The sequence below is a fragment of the Ahaetulla prasina genome, chromosome 2 (genome assembly GCF_028640845.1).
Source record: "Ahaetulla prasina isolate Xishuangbanna chromosome 2, ASM2864084v1, whole genome shotgun sequence".
Lineage (NCBI taxonomy): Eukaryota > Metazoa > Chordata > Lepidosauria > Squamata > Colubridae > Ahaetulla > Ahaetulla prasina.
Window position 1 is genome coordinate 271184701 of NC_080540.1, and position 19040 is coordinate 271203740.

The following is a 19040-nucleotide window of genomic DNA, read 5'->3' on the forward strand; positions in this document are numbered from 1 at the left end:
TCTGTTGCAAATATTTAAAAAGTGATATTAGGCAAATACTTTGAAAAAATACAGAAGCCATCTACAGTTGCTTTTAAGCAAAAGCACAGGACTGGGATAACACTGTTGAGAGATGTGTGTACTTATTAAGGATTTAAACCTTCTCCATTAAGCTCTATTGAAGAGCAAATGCTGAATAAATGAATGCAACTATGTTTATGTTAAAAGCCTGTTTTCCGTACCATGTAATTAAGGGAAATATTGTACAAAGCCAGTACTTTTGTCAAGCTCCTGTAAATGGAAAGATGGATAGCACTCAGAGAAGGGAAGGCATTGCTTCATATTTAACCTTAACACTCTTGTCATTAATGGTTTGTCTAACTTGTTCTATAAAGACAAGGTACTGCTCCATTGAAGTAAAATTTAAAAAATCAACTAAACCATGCTTTTCAGAACAGAAGATTCATTATCATTGACTAATGTATTGGCATAAAGCAAAGTAACATCCTATCAAGTAAGGCACACATTCAATCTGCCTTACCACTACCACCACCCCCTTTATTTTTAACTCATGCTGTTTTATTGTTATAGGCAATTTGTACCACTCAGCATGACAGTGTAAACTGAATCAAGATTAATTTACATGCAAAAGAACACTTAGCATGGTAAGCAAATGTATTGTCTCGATTGCTGAGGTGGAAAAGAACCTGAAAAGAAAAAAAGGTGCTCTAATTAAGGGGCATCAAATATGATTGCTTGTGGTAGTTAAAGGCCAGAAAATAGGGAATGCCTGACCATTTAAAGAATTAGCACCTTGCTTGTTAGGGAGACAGAAAATGTTGTAAGCATAAATCTTGATAAAAATCAAGCAAACATTTTGTGGAATTTTTTTCTTTTTTTTAAAGATATAAGCCTATATATATATATATAAATCTATAAATATAAATCTATATACTGTTTTGGATCAAAACAGTAAGTTTTAAAAAAATCCAGAAAAACAAATCAATTAGGTTTCAAAAATAAAATAATTGCAGATCTTGCATCTAATTATAAAAATGTATAACAGCATTCCTAATGAATAACCAAGCAACTTAAACTGTAGCATGAAGCTGGAAACACAAAGGTTGTAGGATTTTTTAAGTAACTTTGACATTATAAAAAATGCAAACATAATATTAAAATCATTGACAGAGATTAGATCCTTTGGCTTCTTCCTAAAGAATTTTGGGTATTTAAGGAAAACTGCACGACACCTCTGTGAAGTGTGGTAGCCTATCATATTACAGAAAGAATTAGCACTGGTATTATTAAATGATTTGCATCAATAAACACTGCTCAATATTTGAAGTTGGAAACATAAGCTAAAGGACAGACCTAATTTAAAATGATTATGGAGAGCAAAGTCAGACAAATTTCAGCTGCTGTTTCAAACTATGTTGGAAGGGAAGGGCTAGCACAACAAAGCCTATCAAATAGCGCCTGTGCACTAATACCCCTTCCCATCTTTCCGAGCTACTTAAAAATCTTATGCAGGAATATCAGCATTCGTCATACACATTATAATGCAAGTATGTATGTTTATTTCTGTTGTAAAAATAATTCCAAAAGTTATTATTATTTTAAGAAATCCTGTTATTTCAAAATATTTTAAAATGAATAACTATGAAATGAAGTATTTCTAGATACAAAGGTCTGAGACACTTCAGAAAAGGAAGAAAACTCAGAAATTATTCTATATTGATTACATTATTATACTTGGAAGGCCTTTTATCATAGAAAACTATGGGAAATTAGGAGAATCCTATCTCAGATTTATACTGCAAATATGTGCAAATTTAATCAGATGCTACTGATAGGAATAGGGATTATTTTTAAGTAGATACAATATAGCCTGGATTTTACTATTAGTAGTGGTTGAGTTTGTAGTTCACATTTATCCATTGTTTATTTAATTACAGTTTATTGAATACAGCACAATGGGCTAGCTTGCTGCAGCAACAAACTAAACAGAAACCCATCATATCATTTTATGTGATAGTGTGATGTGGGAACTGGTCAGAGAGCTAGAATTGGACTGCAACTTTATAAATCTTTCCATGTAAGCTTACTGTAATTCCTTGAAATGCTGTACAGAGGTTGGAGATAATTGCTAAATAGGATGTCTTTGGTGTGAGAAGCTAGGATGTCCTTCTATTCATGGAAGGCTTTCTCCTGGGGAAACCTATGAGCAGAAAACCCCTTGATTTTATGTTTCCTGCATCATAAAATGAACATACTCATTTAGCAAGAATTATATCACACAATATTTGGGGGATTTCAGTTGCAGGATGCCTGCTTTTCCAAGTCTGCTTGAATCAGGCCAAATCTGGATACAATCCAATTTAATAGCTCTGCTTAAGAATTCCCTTTTCTATATTTTCTCAATGGCTTTGTAATCTTATTTATAAAACAAATAAAGCTAAGAACGAAGACTGCTATTATTATGAATTTTATAAAATAGCTGAAACATTTAACAAAAAAAAAAGAAAAGAAATTTTAAACTAGGGGTAAATTTCAAAGCATCAGTCCTGCATCAAAGAATGAATTCAGGAAGACAGAAAGAGCCATACTGAAATGTCAAGAGGCTTCCATGGATTTACAAATACTTCATATAAACAAATTTTCAAATAGCTTATTCAGAGTAGCCTTTCTGCTCTATTAAACATAGCAAACAACTGCCAGATGTATTCAGACAAATAATCAACAACCTCAGAAGTAAAATGGCAGAAGAAAAAGGAATTTTGGCAACAACTCCATAGAGGGCCACAGCTATTCTCAAAGTGCACTTTTTCTATGCACTCTTGGTTCTGAATGGCCAGCCATGGGGGGAAAAAGCTCTCAGTCACATTTAAGCATAGAAAACTCAATCAAACACCAGGCAAGCAAGCACACAATAAGAATGGGAGAGGGACAGAGTACAATATCCCATTTTGCTTAAAACTACACTGCTGGAAAACAATTTGAGAAGATGAAGGAAATTGTTCACAAAAAATATGAGAAAATCCAAATCCAAAATCCACTCACCTTGGTTGCTGTGCTCACGTAAAGTAGGCTTTAGGCCAGCAAGAAGTAAGAATGGTAAATAGTTATGAACAGATTAAAAAAAGAAATTACTGGCCTAATTTTAATATCAGATGTCAACTGCATGAAAATAATCTAACTGGAATAACTGCGAAGTTATTATTTCAAGCCACTGAATGCAAGATAGAAAGACATATACAATATTATTCTGATGTACTATGTTCTTTAACAAAAGCACACTTTTTTTGGGGGGGTGATATACTAGACTGAAATAATTGATGATATGAGAGTATAACCTCACAACAACCATTAAAAGAAGCATATGAAATATGGGACAGTTGACAGAACCTGTCTGAGCATATTTGCCAATGGGAGCTAAGCGGGGTCTCAAGCCTGTTTAATATTTAGATGGAGAACTACCAGAAAATACTGGGGCTCAGGGTAGACAGAGAAATTGAAAAACATTCCAGTGAAAAATTATTTCTATGCAATAGAAAGCTGCGTGGATATTTTGTCAGGAGGAAAGCTCAATTAAGAAAAAATTATTTAATACAAAAAAGCTTATATTTTGTGCAGGTAAACCAAGTAGAATTTTGGAAATTAACAATCACTGTTGGAGTATGACATTAAATTATTGTAAAAAAATAATGCAACTAAGTGCATAACCCTTTTTGTAATGTAGCTGAAGATATTATGCAGCCAGTATACACCAGATTCAATATAAAACCATCATGTTCTATTCTATAGTCAGTGCCAGAATAGTGGTTTTTATACACCAGAAATTCTCATTGTAGCTTAATATTGGTTAATATGATATAATGAAGAGGTCTGCCTTAATACCATTTTTTTTGGTATTTGCAGTGAAATCACCACATGGTAGAAAAAGGGAAAAGAAAAAAAGCTTGTCCAAGCATTATGAAGTTTTTGATGACAGGGCTATATAACTTCATAGCTGACTGCTGGAAATATGCCACATGAAACACTAGAACTGGAGATGTCTGGAATGCTTACAATATTTTACAGTAAGATAATTTATTTATCCAGTTTTAAATTTATTTCTCACCTCTTTCTTTTATGAAATCCTTTTCTGTCATAGTTACTGGTAAAAGTAACTCTCCAACTGGAGGCTGAATACTAACACTGAAGTGATCATTCTTTGTACTGTGGAAGAAAACACAGATAAGTGAGAATTGTATGATTATATAAATTTTTACAAAAAAAGAAAAGGAAAAAAAGAGAAAATATAAACTGATTTTTCCCAAGTAATTTTCAGCATTGTTTTTATTTATTACATTCATATTTTTTTATCATTTATTAGGTAGTCCCAAAGGGGCTTTTTCAAAAGGCAGTTATATTTTATTTTTTCGCGAAGAAATTTAGCTCCTCATCCAAGAAGCATCCCCAGCATTTAATCAGAAATGAGGATGCTTCTTGGATGAGAAACAAAATGTCTTCGACAAAAAACAAAGAAAATCCAGTTTTGAAAAAGGACCTTTGGGACAACCATGACCTGGATGACTGAGAATCTCCTTAGGCACTGGTTAGGTAACTTGTTTACGGTTTATTACTCATCACATTAATAACCTTTTGGCATAAGATTCCTTTTTTAGGTACCACAGAACATAGTTAAGATAGAGGGATTAAAAGCAGCCCAACAACTACAACTGTCTCCTAAAATGGTAAACTGTATCCAAAACATGAGGCAAGACAGAAGAATGTTATGAATCCAGCACTGTACTATGATAAAACGGCAAGATGGAAATGAAGTTTCGTTACTTTTCCTAGAATTTTTAAAATTAATTTCCCTCTGTACTGCTAACAATGGACCAAAGCTTTAGTAGAAAATGATCCTAAAAATTCAATACCACACTAATTTTCCCATACTATGTTTCTCAATCTTCCCTGCTTTCCCTATCTAATATGGATATTTTAAAAGGTTCTTCAGAAAATTCAGGTACAGGCAAAGCAATCAGGTAACACAGTACCTGTGTTACTTTTTTCTTTCTTAGATTAGATTCAGAGCCTCTCTCTGAACTTGAAGAAAAAATTCAAGTGCATCTTAAGATTCCTCATAATGATCCTATGCCTGTAAATTAAGTCACTGTACAGTTTCACTTTTTAAATAATTAAAAGAAAAATATAAGGTGAAGACAAGCGTGAGGAGCCACTATGAAAAGAAAGGAGAAACAAAACAGTCTACAATACCCATAAGAGAGAGAAAAGGAACTATTTTCATTCATCTTATGATATGGATCAATCAATACCTGAAATGTTAAAACTGTAATTGTAAAGACAGTTCATGATTTTCTCTGATTCAGAGTTTATGTGCCCGGGAAACCTGGAAATTCAGGAATATGCTTATAAAATTAGGGGTCCAGATAGTTGAATCAGAAAACATTAACCATTTAGTGTACAGGATGAAAAAAGCACACCTGAGAAGAAAGGTAAAATATAAACCATAGTAACACTAATTGTACAAATATAGTGATCTCCCATAATATTAAAAAATGAAGACTCCCTCAAGCTGAGCTAAACATTTGGTGATTGCATGGAAGTATGTAGCATCATGACAATTGTATGGAACTGATTTGCTTCTTCTGGCTTTTTTAAAAAAAGTCTTGATCTAAACCTAGAACTTCAGAATTTTCCGGCAGTCTCCATCCTAGAAGTAGTCAAGTTCTAAGCCAATTTACTTTCTGCTATCAGACAGGGCTGACAATAAAGGCTGGACAATTAAAAATAATAACAGACTTGTAACAACGAATTGTGGCAAGTTCTTAAAGAGATGGGAATACCAGACCATCTTATTTGTCTCTTGAGAAACCTGTATGCGGGTCAAGAGGCAGCAGTGAGAACTGGACACGGAACCACTGATTGGTTCAAAATTGGGAAAGGAGTCCGACAAGGCTGTATACTGTCACCCTGTCTATTTAACTTATATGCAGAGCACATCATGAGAAAGGCGGGGCTAGATGAATCAAAAATTGGAATTAAGATTGCCGGGAGAAATATCAACAACCTCAGATATGCAGATGATACCACTCTAATGGCAGAAAGCGAAGAGGAACTAAAGAGCCTCCTGATGCGGGTGAAGGAGGAGAGTGCAAAAGTTGGCTTGAAACTCAACATTAAGAAAACTAAAATCATGGCATCTGGCCCTGTCAATTCCTGGCAGATAGATGGGGAAGAAATGGAGGTAGTGACAGATTTTATTTTCCTGGGCTCCAAGATCACCGCAGATGGGGACTGCAGCCAAGAAATTAAAAGACGCTTGCTCCTGGGGAGGAAAGCTATGGCAAATCTAGACAGCGTACTAAAAAGCAGAGACATCACCCTGCCAACAAAAGTGTGTATAGTCAAGGCTATGGTTTTCCCAGTTGCAATGTATGGCTGTGAAGGTTGGACCATAAGAAAGGCTGAGCGCCAAAGAATTGAGGCCTTTGAACTCTGGTGCTGGAGAAGACTCCTGTGAGTCCCTTGGACTGCAAGGCAAACAAACAAGTCAGTCCTAGAGGAGATCAACCCTGACTGCTCTTTAGAAGGCCAGATCCTGAAGATGAAACTGAAATACTTTGGCCACCTAATGAGAAGGAAGGACTCACTGGAGAAGAGCCTAATGCTGGGAAAGATTGAGGGCAAAAGAAGAAGGGGACGACAGAGAACGAGATGGCTGGATGGAATCACTGAAGCAGTAGGCATGAGTTTAAATGGACTCCAGAGGATGGTAGAGGACAGGAAGGCCTGGAGGAACATTGTCCATGGGGTCGCGATGGGTCGGACACGACTTCGCAACTAACAAAAAAAAAATAAAAATAGACTAGGATGCTTTTTGAGCATTAGAGATGCCTGAAAGTATTATTTTACTGCAGAATACGAAAAGTAAATTAGTCCATAATCAATGGAAAGTCCCTTTTATTATCTTTACAAATATTAGTACAATAGTTTCTAACATAAAAATCAATTTGAGTCATATCCACAGTATTTAAATTAACCTCAAACATTTGTTATTGGTTTGGATAGACTTTTGACCTTATAAATATGAAGGGATACTGATTACTAAATAAGTAAATATAATGATAAATATAGAAGTTGTTCTTCTTTTATAAAGCAGATAAATAGCAGATAAAAATTTAAAAAAACGCAAAATTTTAAAATCCAAATCACCAACATTTAAATAAATTACAAGTATATTACATTAGCAAACTAATATGTTGAAGTAAATCTAGGGTTAATCATTTTTTAGAAATGTTATTCTAATCTGTAAGTACAATAAATCTACTTAAAAAACCTAATGCAATAGCTATACAGTAAAATGTTTAAATATCTGATTAGTCTGCATAAAATCAATCTATTATTTAATTTTTTGCCTAAATTTTCAAAAGAGTAATGATGATAGAAAAATGAAATTGCTCGATCCATTCAACACACAGCTTCAGGATAAGCAGATATGAAATCGTATTTTGCTTGAATTCATATGTTTACTAAAATAAACTGCAGTCTGGGACAGCTAAGTAAGTAAGTAAATAAATAAACTTTATTAGAAAAAGATTGTAAAATATTAATAAATATGATCAATGATGCTTTGAAAGCAACAACTCCAAAATTCTAGACCACATATTGAAGAAAATATCAACTCTACATTAAATAATTAACTTATCTTTCCCAGAAGTTAACTATTAAAAAAAAGTGAAAGAAACTTAAGGGTCCTTTGTCTATGGCAAAAATGTTGTGAATTTCCAAAATCTAGCATATTATTAAGTGCTGTATAGCTTACCCAAAGGGTTTAAGTACAGATGCAAGGCAGTGGAATATAGCAAGGAATATAATTTTTCAAATTAGACAACCCTCCCTTGCATTATTCTGGTAAAGAAGCATGTTGTAACCTTTAAGATTCTTTAATTAAAGAGAAATTAATTTTTCTTCATAAGCATAGTCTAATAAAAATATCATTTATAAAAGAACACTTACATTTTTATTTCTTTCTGTTAAGTTTTCCCTCTTTTACCATAATTTATAGAAGGAACTACTTAATAAAATAATTCTAAATATTTTACTATTAATTTTTACTTTTTTTATACAGCTTGCTTTTTCCTGAATTACTAGCTCCAATATATTGGTTACTTTAAAAGTGTAGGTTTTGTGATGCAAAACACAGTCAATGAATGGCATCTAAACCAATTGATCTACCCATTACCATTATCTCCCTCCCCACTCAAGCCTTACTACAAAGCTATTGATTTAAACACTGCTGATCGGTTTCCATTTTCTGATTTTGGGCAGGCTAATTAAGAAAGTGAGTAATTGTGATTACACTGCTTCAGGATCAATTATATTTGATGTAAGACAAAGTTCTCCCTTTTCGAACAATGTAAGGAAATAATTATCATCAGAATTGTTTTATGTGGTGAACCTTCCCTTAACTATAAACAAATGCCACATATATTCGGTCCTTGAAATGTGGACATAAAATATTCCAAACAAATATAAAGTCATTTGAAAGACCAGTGTAGATAAAACATATGCTCTGTTTAGAAAGTGTAAGAGAAAAATCTATTACTTGTGACATACAATGTAAGTGGTTTCAGGAAATGGAAACAATTTCTAGTCATCATAGAGACCTTTTACCTTTGTAATACACCACTACAGAGGGCTGCCAATAGAACTGTAGGCTGCAGAGAATATCACAAGGTACAAATTTTGGCCACTGGGGTTCAGGTCTGAATGGCTATGAGAAACAGGTGGCTTACTGTATATTACTCTTTTCAGTCCAGCAAAAACGTCTGCAATGATTCTGAGTAAAAGTGTGACTTCTGTACTTCACCATTAAATATCCTGAGCAGCCTATTCTCCCTTCTTATAGGGAAAGAAGACAAGAAGAGACCTGATGCTGTGTCCCTAGAATGGATGAAATTTTCAATCCTCCTGGGTAAACCAGACACAAAATAGATGAGCTAATTGTACATTACTGTAAGACTACATTAACAGAATCTTGCAAATCTGAAGGTACAAACTTCCCACCAACACTTTACCATCTGACCAATTAGGGCTGACCCTTCCTAAGTTTCTTCCTCTGACTTTAGATAAATGACCTTTGCGATCATATTAAAAGCAACTGCATTCTCTTCGCTGATGATGTTAAACTATTCAACACCACTGAAAATGCAACTACCCTTCAAAAAGACCTTGAGTATGTGTCAGACTGGTCTAACAAGTGGCAACTTCAAATCTCAACCAACTAATGCTCTGTCTTGCACATTAGCAAAAAAAATCAAAACATAAAATACAAATTAGATGGACATGACCTTGTAGATGACCCTCACTTTGTCAAGGACCTTGGAGTACTCATTTCTAACATCTAAGTGCCAAAGCCCACTGTAACAACATTGCCAAAAAGGCATTAAGAGTTGTTAACCTTGTGTAGCTTCTTCTCTGGTAATATTGTACTACTAAATAGAGCAAAACATTTGCTAGACCAATTCTCGAATACACCTTATCTGTCTGGAACCCGCACTGCATATCGGACATTAATACAATTGAGAGAGTCCACAGATATTTCAGGAGAAGAGTCCTCCATTCCTCTACCTGAAATAAAATACCTTATGCCACCAGACTTGAAATTTTGGGCTTTGACAATTTAGAACTACGCCGACTTTTGTCTGACCTAAGCGTAGTACATAAAATTATCTACCACAGTGTCCTACCTGTTAATGACTATTTCAGCTTCAACCACAATACATGAGCAAATAATAGATATAAACTCAAGGTAAACTGCTCAAACTTGATTGCAGAAAATATAACTTCAGTAACAGAGTGATCAAGTAGTGGAATGCACTACCTGACTATGTGGTTTCTTCCCCAAACCCCCAAAACTTTAACCTTAAACTGTCTATTGTTGACCTCACCCCCTTCCTAAGAGGTCTGTAAGGGGCATGCATAAGTGCACCAATGTGCCTATCATCCCTGTCCTAATGTTTCTTTTTACTCTTACTCTTTTCATGTATTCAAATTATGTTTATACTTTTACCTGTTATGCTTGACAAATAAATAAATAAAATTAAGCCCTTGGGATTCTCTCTTTCCTTGTCTGATTCTTTCCTAGGCAGCCTGTCTTTTCCTTGTCTACCAAGTCACCCACACATTCCATTAAGAAATGGAACGGTAGCTGCAATTGTTTCATCAAGCTGTTTGGTGGAAGTGAGCAAGCTCTGAGAAGATTTAAACCGATAAGTCATATAAATTTAGTACTTAAGCATCAGTCATTTTCCAGTCCCTATAGATTCAGCCGAACTTTCTTCCTGCTTTTGCTGCTAGGTTCCTGCCCCACTTAGGAAGAAATATATCTCAACGAAGAAGTGCAGAAGAAACATGTAAAATATTTCTATAACAACAAATGTCGAATTCAATTCCATTTTTATTGAGCTAAACTATATCCTATACTTTTACTTAATTCACATTTGACTCAAATTACATAACTAATGATACCAGATTTTGTAGAAGTTTGAAGTCACTACGTTCCCACAACAGACCTATCTTGAGCCCCCTGGGAATTCTGTTGACTTTTATCTAGCGCAGAGGTCTGCAACCTTAAACACTCAGAGAGCCATTTAACCCATTTCCCAAAGGAAAGAAAACACAGGGAGCCACAAACCTGGGTGGGCATGGCCAACTCAATGTCACCCCATCCAGTCACATGACACTCCATCAGCCATGCCTACCCAGGTTTCATGGCTCTCTGTGTTTTCTGTGGGAAATGGGTCTCTCTCTGTCTCTCCCTCCCTCTTATTTCTGTTTTTCTCTGTTTCCTCTCCCTCCCTCCCTCCTTTCTTTTCTTTCTTTCTTTCTTTCTTTTTCTTTCTTTCTTTCTCTCTCTCTCCTTCTTTCCTTCCTTCCTTCCCTTTCCCTTTTTCTTTTTCTTTCTCTAGCCAGGCTCATATTCATTGCATCTGACAGATTCTTGGTATTATGGTGTAGTGGTTAAGGCACTGGATTGGAAACTGCAAGGTCCTGAGTTCTAGGCCCACCTTAAAAATAAAGCCAGCTGGGTGCTATTGGGCCAGTCATATTCTCTCAGCCCTATGAAACAGGCAATGGCAAATCACTTCTGAAATCTTGCCAAGAAAATGTCAGGGACTGGTTCAGGCAGTTGCTAGGAGTCAACAATATCTTGAAGATACACCTCCCCCAAATGTGTTGGAGGAAACTAATTATTTTTGGCTTTTTACCCCTCCAACTCTATGCTTGGTTTGAGTTGTGTCATTGGGTTCACATTGTTCAAATCATTACAATGAAAACACCACTGGTGTCTGAAGCAAATCTATTTACAGTGATGTTACTCACAGACCAGTGTTGAGGAATATTGATCTTTCTTGTTTGTCTAATAGGAAAATAATAAACAATTACTAGGCAATGTTGGAGAAGGTAATCAGTTTTTATATATCACTAATACAGCAGACCTCCCAAAACATAAAGATGATGATATGCATAAAATCAATGTGTTATGCTACATTGCTTATATTCATCACTGCAGAGAATTCTGAAGCTTTCAGGGCCTTAAGTCTGAAACTGAATTATTACTATATGGAGCAAGAAGCACTTGAAATGCAAACAGTCTGTAAAAATGAAAAATGTAAAACATATTATTTAACATGAGATCGTATGCTATATACCCATAGCATAGTGTCCTTTATAGTAACTCAGCACTGACACTGAATATTGTTATATGAGGCAAAGAAAAAAGGTAAACTTCTTTTAATACTCTTTTATAATTTGCAAGAATAAAATGCTGTTATTGTATTGCACTGTGATACTTTTCCAGTCCCAAAGAAAATGAAAAATCTAGATTACATTTCAACATAAGGATATAAAAATTATACAATCTATTTTCTTTTGTATTGATAACCATAATTCCTTAGCTAGCGGATTTCTACATAGCTACTTTGAATTTAGCAGCAATATAGCCTAGCCTAATTGTTACTTATTTTTATTTCAATACCATTTCAGTATATAGTATTTGATGAGAATAAATATACAAATCTTTTAAACAAAAAAAGAAACAAGGTATGGGATACTTCTGTAATAGAATTCTAGCTCACATTATTTGTAGGAGTTAATTTCCTTTTTCAGTCAGTATTAATATGCACTAAATGAAGTCTGGCGGGCATGTTTAGTTGGAAAAAGGATCCTGGTTTGGGAAAAATGTCTTCAACAATTTACCCAAGGAACTGTTTCATTCAAATAGGATTGGTCCGCCCCAGTTGTTCTGGCAGAAGGGGCATGCTGTGGACTCTGTCAGTCAAACTATTCCATCTTCCAAGCGCTCTGCCAGGCTCCAGAGCTCCATTTTCAGCTGTGACAGCCTCCTACTGTCCTCTGCCAGTGAAAATGGAGCTTGCGGTCCTCCCAAGTTCCATTTTCGCTGGCAGAGGCACCGCAGGCCAGTCCTTTGCTGTTTCTAGGGTGGCCCTCCAGGTCAGATCTAAGTACCCTGCAAAACGGATCCGGCCCTTGAGTTTGACACTCCTGCATAAGAGGCTTAAAATTGGGTCAGCCAATGGGCCTGGGGACCCAATGTGGGTATTCCATGTTGGAGGTTGTTAGTCAACTAAGAAGAACATCCCACCCCCACCCTATAGTATCCTGGTTTAAAACGTATTTAATTTTGGTTTATTTTATATTTAATGCTTTCATGCTAGTACCTCTGTTTTTATGATATTTTTTAAGTCAACCAGAGTTGCTTGTTAGGGAGATGGGTAGCATATACATTTAATAAATTAATAAATCTCTTCAATAACACCCCCTGTACAGCTGTTCTGGTAGTTATAGAAAATAAAAATATTAAAAGATTACCTTCCCAAACTAAGACTGAAGAGATGGCCCCCCTTCAGTTTTCCCCATTTGCACTGTTGATTACTGGAACTTGGTAAAACAATTTCAGCTGTAGAAAGAGAACATCTATCTAAAATAAAATTGTCATAGCCTAGGCCAGGATTGTCAAACTCGATTTCATTGAGGGCTGCATTAGGGTTTTCTTTGACCTGGGGGTGGGGTGGGTGGGTGTGGCCAGGGTGGGCATGGCCAGCTCGATGTCACTCCTGTCGGGGGTGCCTGTCACTCCTGTCGGGGGCGCCTGAGCTCCATTTTCGGCTGCCATAGCCTCCTGCAGCCCACTGCCAGTGAAAATGGGTTCTGGCCCCCGGGCCTTGAGTTTAACACACCTGGCCTAGACCATTCTTTTGTTAATAATAGCAGGGTTTACCCTTATCAGTGACTCAACTGTTCTTTCGTCTAAAGCACTTTACATTTCTTCTCTTTCCCCTAATAAGAAGCAATCTGGTGTAGTGGTTAAGGCACTGTCACTATTCCTATCTTAGGCACAAAACTAGCCAGGTATCTAAAAAGTCTAATCAAGCCATTTAGGTTGAATATCTGGAAAATTCTGCCAAAGTCCTGAGTAAGATGGTGCCAATAATTGCTGGCTTATCACAGTAGAAGAATGACACTGAGTCTGGATTGATTAACTAAGAAAAATAAGGTGACAGCTGGCTGGCTGGCTGGAGGAAAGCCCTTCAGAGATAAAATCAGGACAGACTTCTCTGAAAAGGCAGAACAGAACAAGCAAGGCGCCAACTTGCCAAGTTGACGAAAACCTTTAGGGAATGAAGATGGGAGAGAGTGATATCAAAGTCGCAGAACAACTGTCATCTACATGGTGCCAGAAGCAGCAAATTATTCCAATACTTGCATATATGGATTCCTGACAGATAGCCAATGGCAACATATTGGTAAAGATCCTTAGGGCTGTGGAAAGACTAAAAGAGAGGATAAATAAATGGTAACATAAAACTGACCACCCATTTTCACACTAAATATCCCACTGACAACAAAGATCATTTACACTAGGTTATATTTCGTAAGACTTGAAGAACAGATTTAGAGACATTCATTCATTCATCCATTCATTCACTCACTCATTTATTTCCATGGCAGTTATTACCCTAGAAAAATGCTGCAACTGTAATTTACCACATGCTTTATCTGTTGTTTGGCTAGGAAATTTAAATTTCTCTATTCTCATCTAATAGATGAGTAAAACAAGCAATAGTAAATGCTAATAACAGTCCGTACAGGCCTATTTCATATTTCTAAAGGAAAGGGAGATGAATATCATTTGCCCATTGCCTCAAACTTGCAATCCATAGGAAGTCATTTGATTCAGAGACTGAATCCTGCTTTAAGTGATTTCTATTACTGCAGTATATTTTTTGGCAATGAATGACAGAAAAATAACATGACTTCTGTTCCATTGTACTTTATATTTTTCTAGTTTAGTAGTTACAGATGCAGAAGCTGCTTCAGGGTTGGCAAGCACAGGTGAGCTACTGTGCAGCACATATCCATGTGTACAATTTGAAATATGCGATGAACTGCTATAACTAAGCTTAAGAGTCATACAAAAAAGCTGCTAAGAACATAGTTTATTTCCTTTAGGAATTTAGGGACAGGCAATACCAACTGATCACGTGCATAGCCTTCCATCTTTGAAAGAGAAACACACTAACTATCGCTAAGGAGTCCTTGAAACCCGAGCAGACAAGCACTGGACATTCATTTCAAAAGCAGGACTTGTAAATGCTGTAGTAGCACAGTTAACATGAAGGCAAGTGTTTGCATTATCTAAGAAATGATAGGTAATCTTACTAGAATCGATATTGGAAGGGCAGAAATGGTACCTGGAACTGTAAGTCATAATCAAATGTGGTTGTGTCAAAGTAAGTTAATGTGTTGAATGTGATCCTGAGTGGAAATCATGTGAGTGATGCACCAAGGATTCTCAAGATAATAACTCGTGTTGTCCATTCAAAGGGAATAATGATATAAGCAATAAAGCCCAAAGTCCATCTCATTTCCAGCTTCAAGAATGGTCATTAAGTGATGATGATGTGATATGACATAAATGTTATTCTTGATCTGGTCTGAGAACAATACTTAGAACAAGGCTAAGAAAATGGAGATTCTTGAAAATTTGAAGAGAATGGTCAATAAAAGATTGGAAGAAAAGAGTTTGATAAGCTATCTGTGCAATAGCTTGACAGTTGAGCAAGTTATGTTTTTGTTCACCTTTATCCTAAAAATGGAATGCCTTCTTAAGCTCTCTATCTAAGATTGTAATGGTATAGAATGGAGTTGACTAAATGGGTTAGTTAACTGCCAGTGACTTTATCCAAGATAAGTGTAGAGGAATCCAGCATCATTGGATGTAGCTAATACAAGGGGAATATGAATGACTCTAGTACATATGATGTCAAAAGATGCTGTGATTAATGACAAGGATTCATTAAGGCTCAGAGTAAGATGCTTCTCCACATGAAAATATTTGTTCACTGATGGAACAGGGCAGTTCCAACAGAAAGGGAAGGGAAGGATTCAGAACTAAAAGTGATGGAATGAGATGGTGAAATTCACATGGAGATCACATGACATGTTAAGTCTTGGTAAAATCACATTTGGAATACTGCATCCAGTTTTGGTTGCCATGATGTAAAAAATATGTTGAGACTCTAGAAAAAGTACAGAGAAGAGCAGCAAAGATGATTAGGGGACTAGAGGCTAAAACATATAAAGAATCGTTGCTGGAATTGGGTATGTCTAGTTTAATGAAAATAAGGAATAGGGGTAATATGAGCAGTTTTCCAATATCGAAGGGGTTGCCATAAAGAGGGAGTCAACCTATTCGCCAAAGCACTTGAAAGCAGGAGAAGCAGCAATGGATGAAAACTAATCAAGGAGGGAAGCAATCTAGAACTAAGGAAAAATTTCCTGACAGCTAGAACAATTAATCAGTGGAACAACTTGCCTCCAGAAATTGTGGATGCTCCAAAACTGAAAACTTTTAAGAAGAGATTGGACAACCATTTGTCTGAAATAGCATAGGGCCGTGATAGCGAATCTATGGAACAGGTGGCATGCAGTGCCGTCTCTGTGGACATGCAAGCTGTCGCCCCAGTTCAGCTCTGCCGTGCATGTGCACGGACCTTCTACTGGCCAGCTGGTAGTTGGGTCTTTGCCATGCATGTGTGTGGGGCAGTGCATGCAGGAGGTGCAGGCATGCGAGGGGCATATGTGGGGGCGTGTGCGCATGCACGAGTGCATGCCGGTGTGTGTACGTGCATGTGTAGGGGGAAGGGCACATGACGGGGGCTATGCGTGCATTGCATTTTGGGGGTTCAGGTGTGCTTTGGGCACTCAGTCTGGAAAAGGTAAGCCATCACTGGTATAGAGGGTTGAGCAGGGGGCTGGATTAGAAGACTTCCAAAGTCACTTCCAAATCTGTTATTCTTTTATTCTGAAATTAAACTTTGCCTACATTTACTTTGCTGTCCTCTATAAAAAACATTCCATATGTTCTTTCATTTTCCGATTTCTAACTTTCAGGTAATACATAAGAGTCTGCTTTAATCTTGCACAGGTAGTCCTCAATTTACAACAGGTCGCTTAGTCATTCAAAATTACAACTGACTTCTCTGAGGGTACTTATGACTTGGTTCTGAAGTTCCAACAGCTATTCCCCACAGTAAGACAGCGCCATTTAGCAAAAGGCCCACATATATGGACATTTCTCGAGTTTCGCATTTATGTGATCACATTTTATGAGTTTTACTGAAAACCCTCATTTGCTTCTGGTTCTCACATAACCAACCCATAGTAAACTATTGGTTTGCTTCAGTATTGTGGTGTTGCTCAACAACTTCCGCAAAAAAAGTCATAAAATTTGGTCAATCACATAGATGGTTTTATTTATAACCATTACAACTTAAGAGCTCCATTGTGGCTGTAAGTCCAGCCCTACCTGTAATTGCAATTTTTTTCTCACAAGCTTTTAAGACATAATTCCCCCAAGTATGTAACATCTGGCTGAGTTAGCTTAATTTGTTTACTATCTAGATTCTAGAACATTATAAAACTTTGAGAAACTCAGCAACTCACTGTAGAGGCTCTTCTTATTCTTCTCTAGAAACGCTTGATCTTAGTAATGATTACTGTATAAAAATTATAGATTGCACTTGAAAGAATGGCTCTGGCAATGTTCTTTGTATTATTTTAGTCCCGCCTTATGCATTAAGGCAGGCTGGGTGGCTTTGGATCAGTCACTTTCTCTCTCAGGCCAACCCACCTTGTAGGGTTGTAGTTGTGGATAAAATAGGAAGAGTAAGGAGTATTAGGTATGTTTGCTGCATTGAGTTATTTATAAAAAGCAATAAAGGCAGGATATAAATAAATATTATCATTAAATTAATAAACATTGTTATGCTATGCTATATGCTGTGCTATAAACTATGCTGTTTTTCAAAAAAATAAAGATAGAAAGAACTTTTGCACCTCAAAATTGAATATACTGATCAACCTTAAAGATAATTCATTTTGTTTTAAAAGTGTTCCAGTCAACTATGTTAACATTCCAATAGCATAGGACATCAATGTTACTCATTTGCACTGCATATAAGCGATTTGTTTTTGAAATGCCATTCTAGCATAACTTACCATAACTGGAAACTAGCAGCCTGTGTAGAATCACAGAAGTCAATTCCTACTGGAACGGTAATAGATTTCCCAGGTTCAAGGGATTCTAATAAACACAATGTTGTGAACACTGAATAAGTTTCAGATAAACCATCCTATCAATATCTAATCCTTATCTATATTTATATATCTCTGTCTGTTAAAATAAGTTATCAGCAAGAAATACGAGCAAATGCTCAAATAATGTCAGTGTATAGAAGCTATCTTAATTTTCCTTTTACCTGATTTAGCTTTGAGATTTAAAATGGTGTTTATTTATCAAGGAAAATTACAGTTTGAATAAACCATCTGTCAACACACTGAGAAGCTAAAGCAAGATACATTTATAATTTTGCAAGCCTGTATATCAATGATAGAAATACTATTAGGACATCATTAATGTTTTTATAACCATAAGAAATTAATTAATCTGCTTAATTTAAAAATGAAATATAGAAATATGAAATATGGAAAAGGAGATTACAGAGAAATGTGGGGAAATTGTCACATGGGTTTTAAAAACATTTTTAAACAAATAGTATTTAATACATTATTTAAAAAGATCAAAGACTTGCAGAAGAAATAATGGGACTTTCTGCTTTTCATTGTTAAAAATAAACCTTAAACCAAACGATTAACCAATAATGTTGAGGCATAAATTCTGTGATTTTATTTTCTAAATGTTTGCTTTATCTGAAAGTAACCATAGTGAATGGTTAATCTGCATATCTACAGATAATTTTGGATAGCTGCACCTTTGCACTAACAATATTAATGTTATTTTTTTGAATCTATTAACAGATTATAATAGATTATAAACTGTGGGGTTTTTGTACATTTTCTTCACCAAGATCAGTATTTTCAGAACTTCATATGATTAGATCCTGATGTGTCAAAAAACATTCCAACACTTCAAAGAAAAAGATTTCTTCCATTACCATCTAGTAAAGCAATAAAAAACAGGATTTTTTTTTGCAAATCCTCAATTTCCTCTGCCGCATCCAAAGCCAGATGCCAAGCAGTGACTTTTCAAAGTAGTTTTAGAGCAACAGGGGGCAGGAGAAATGGGTAAATATTCTAAATATACTTTCTCCAGTTTCTTCCATGAATATCTTTTGAATGAAATTATATTTTAAAAATGTCAAAAGTGGGTGGGGAGGAGGGGAGAGAGGAGATGAAATAGGAAAACTTCTATTATAACTGCAGGGCTCCACTACATTTGGGAGTATAATCCAGATCATTCTATCATTGCTATTTATTGCATGCATCTGTTCCCAACAATGAGGACTCCAAAATGACAAAACACGTGCTAAAGGCTAACTTTACCTTTTTATATTTATCTTGTAATATTCTGTTCATGTACATAAAAGGCAGAATTTGCATCATGATGTCATGACACATATTTTGCATAAGGCCCCCTGCAGATACCTTGTGTTATTTACCTT

The 19040-nt window shown here is 35.9% G+C and overlaps 1 protein-coding gene across 3 annotated transcripts in view; it reads right to left on the bottom strand.

The window, feature by feature from the left end:
- Positions 1-19040, bottom strand: part of AP3B1 (adaptor related protein complex 3 subunit beta 1) — a 184193-nt gene that overhangs the window by 24032 nt on the left and 141121 nt on the right. For all 3 annotated transcript variants that reach the window (XM_058169359.1, XM_058169358.1, XM_058169356.1), the window contains 2 exons: positions 17578-17662; positions 4103-4200 (listed from right to left, as the gene is read on the bottom strand). In XM_058169359.1, coding sequence (XP_058025342.1) covers positions 4103-4200; positions 17578-17662 — 183 coding nt within the window. The remainder of the gene's footprint in view (positions 1-4102; positions 4201-17577; positions 17663-19040) is intronic.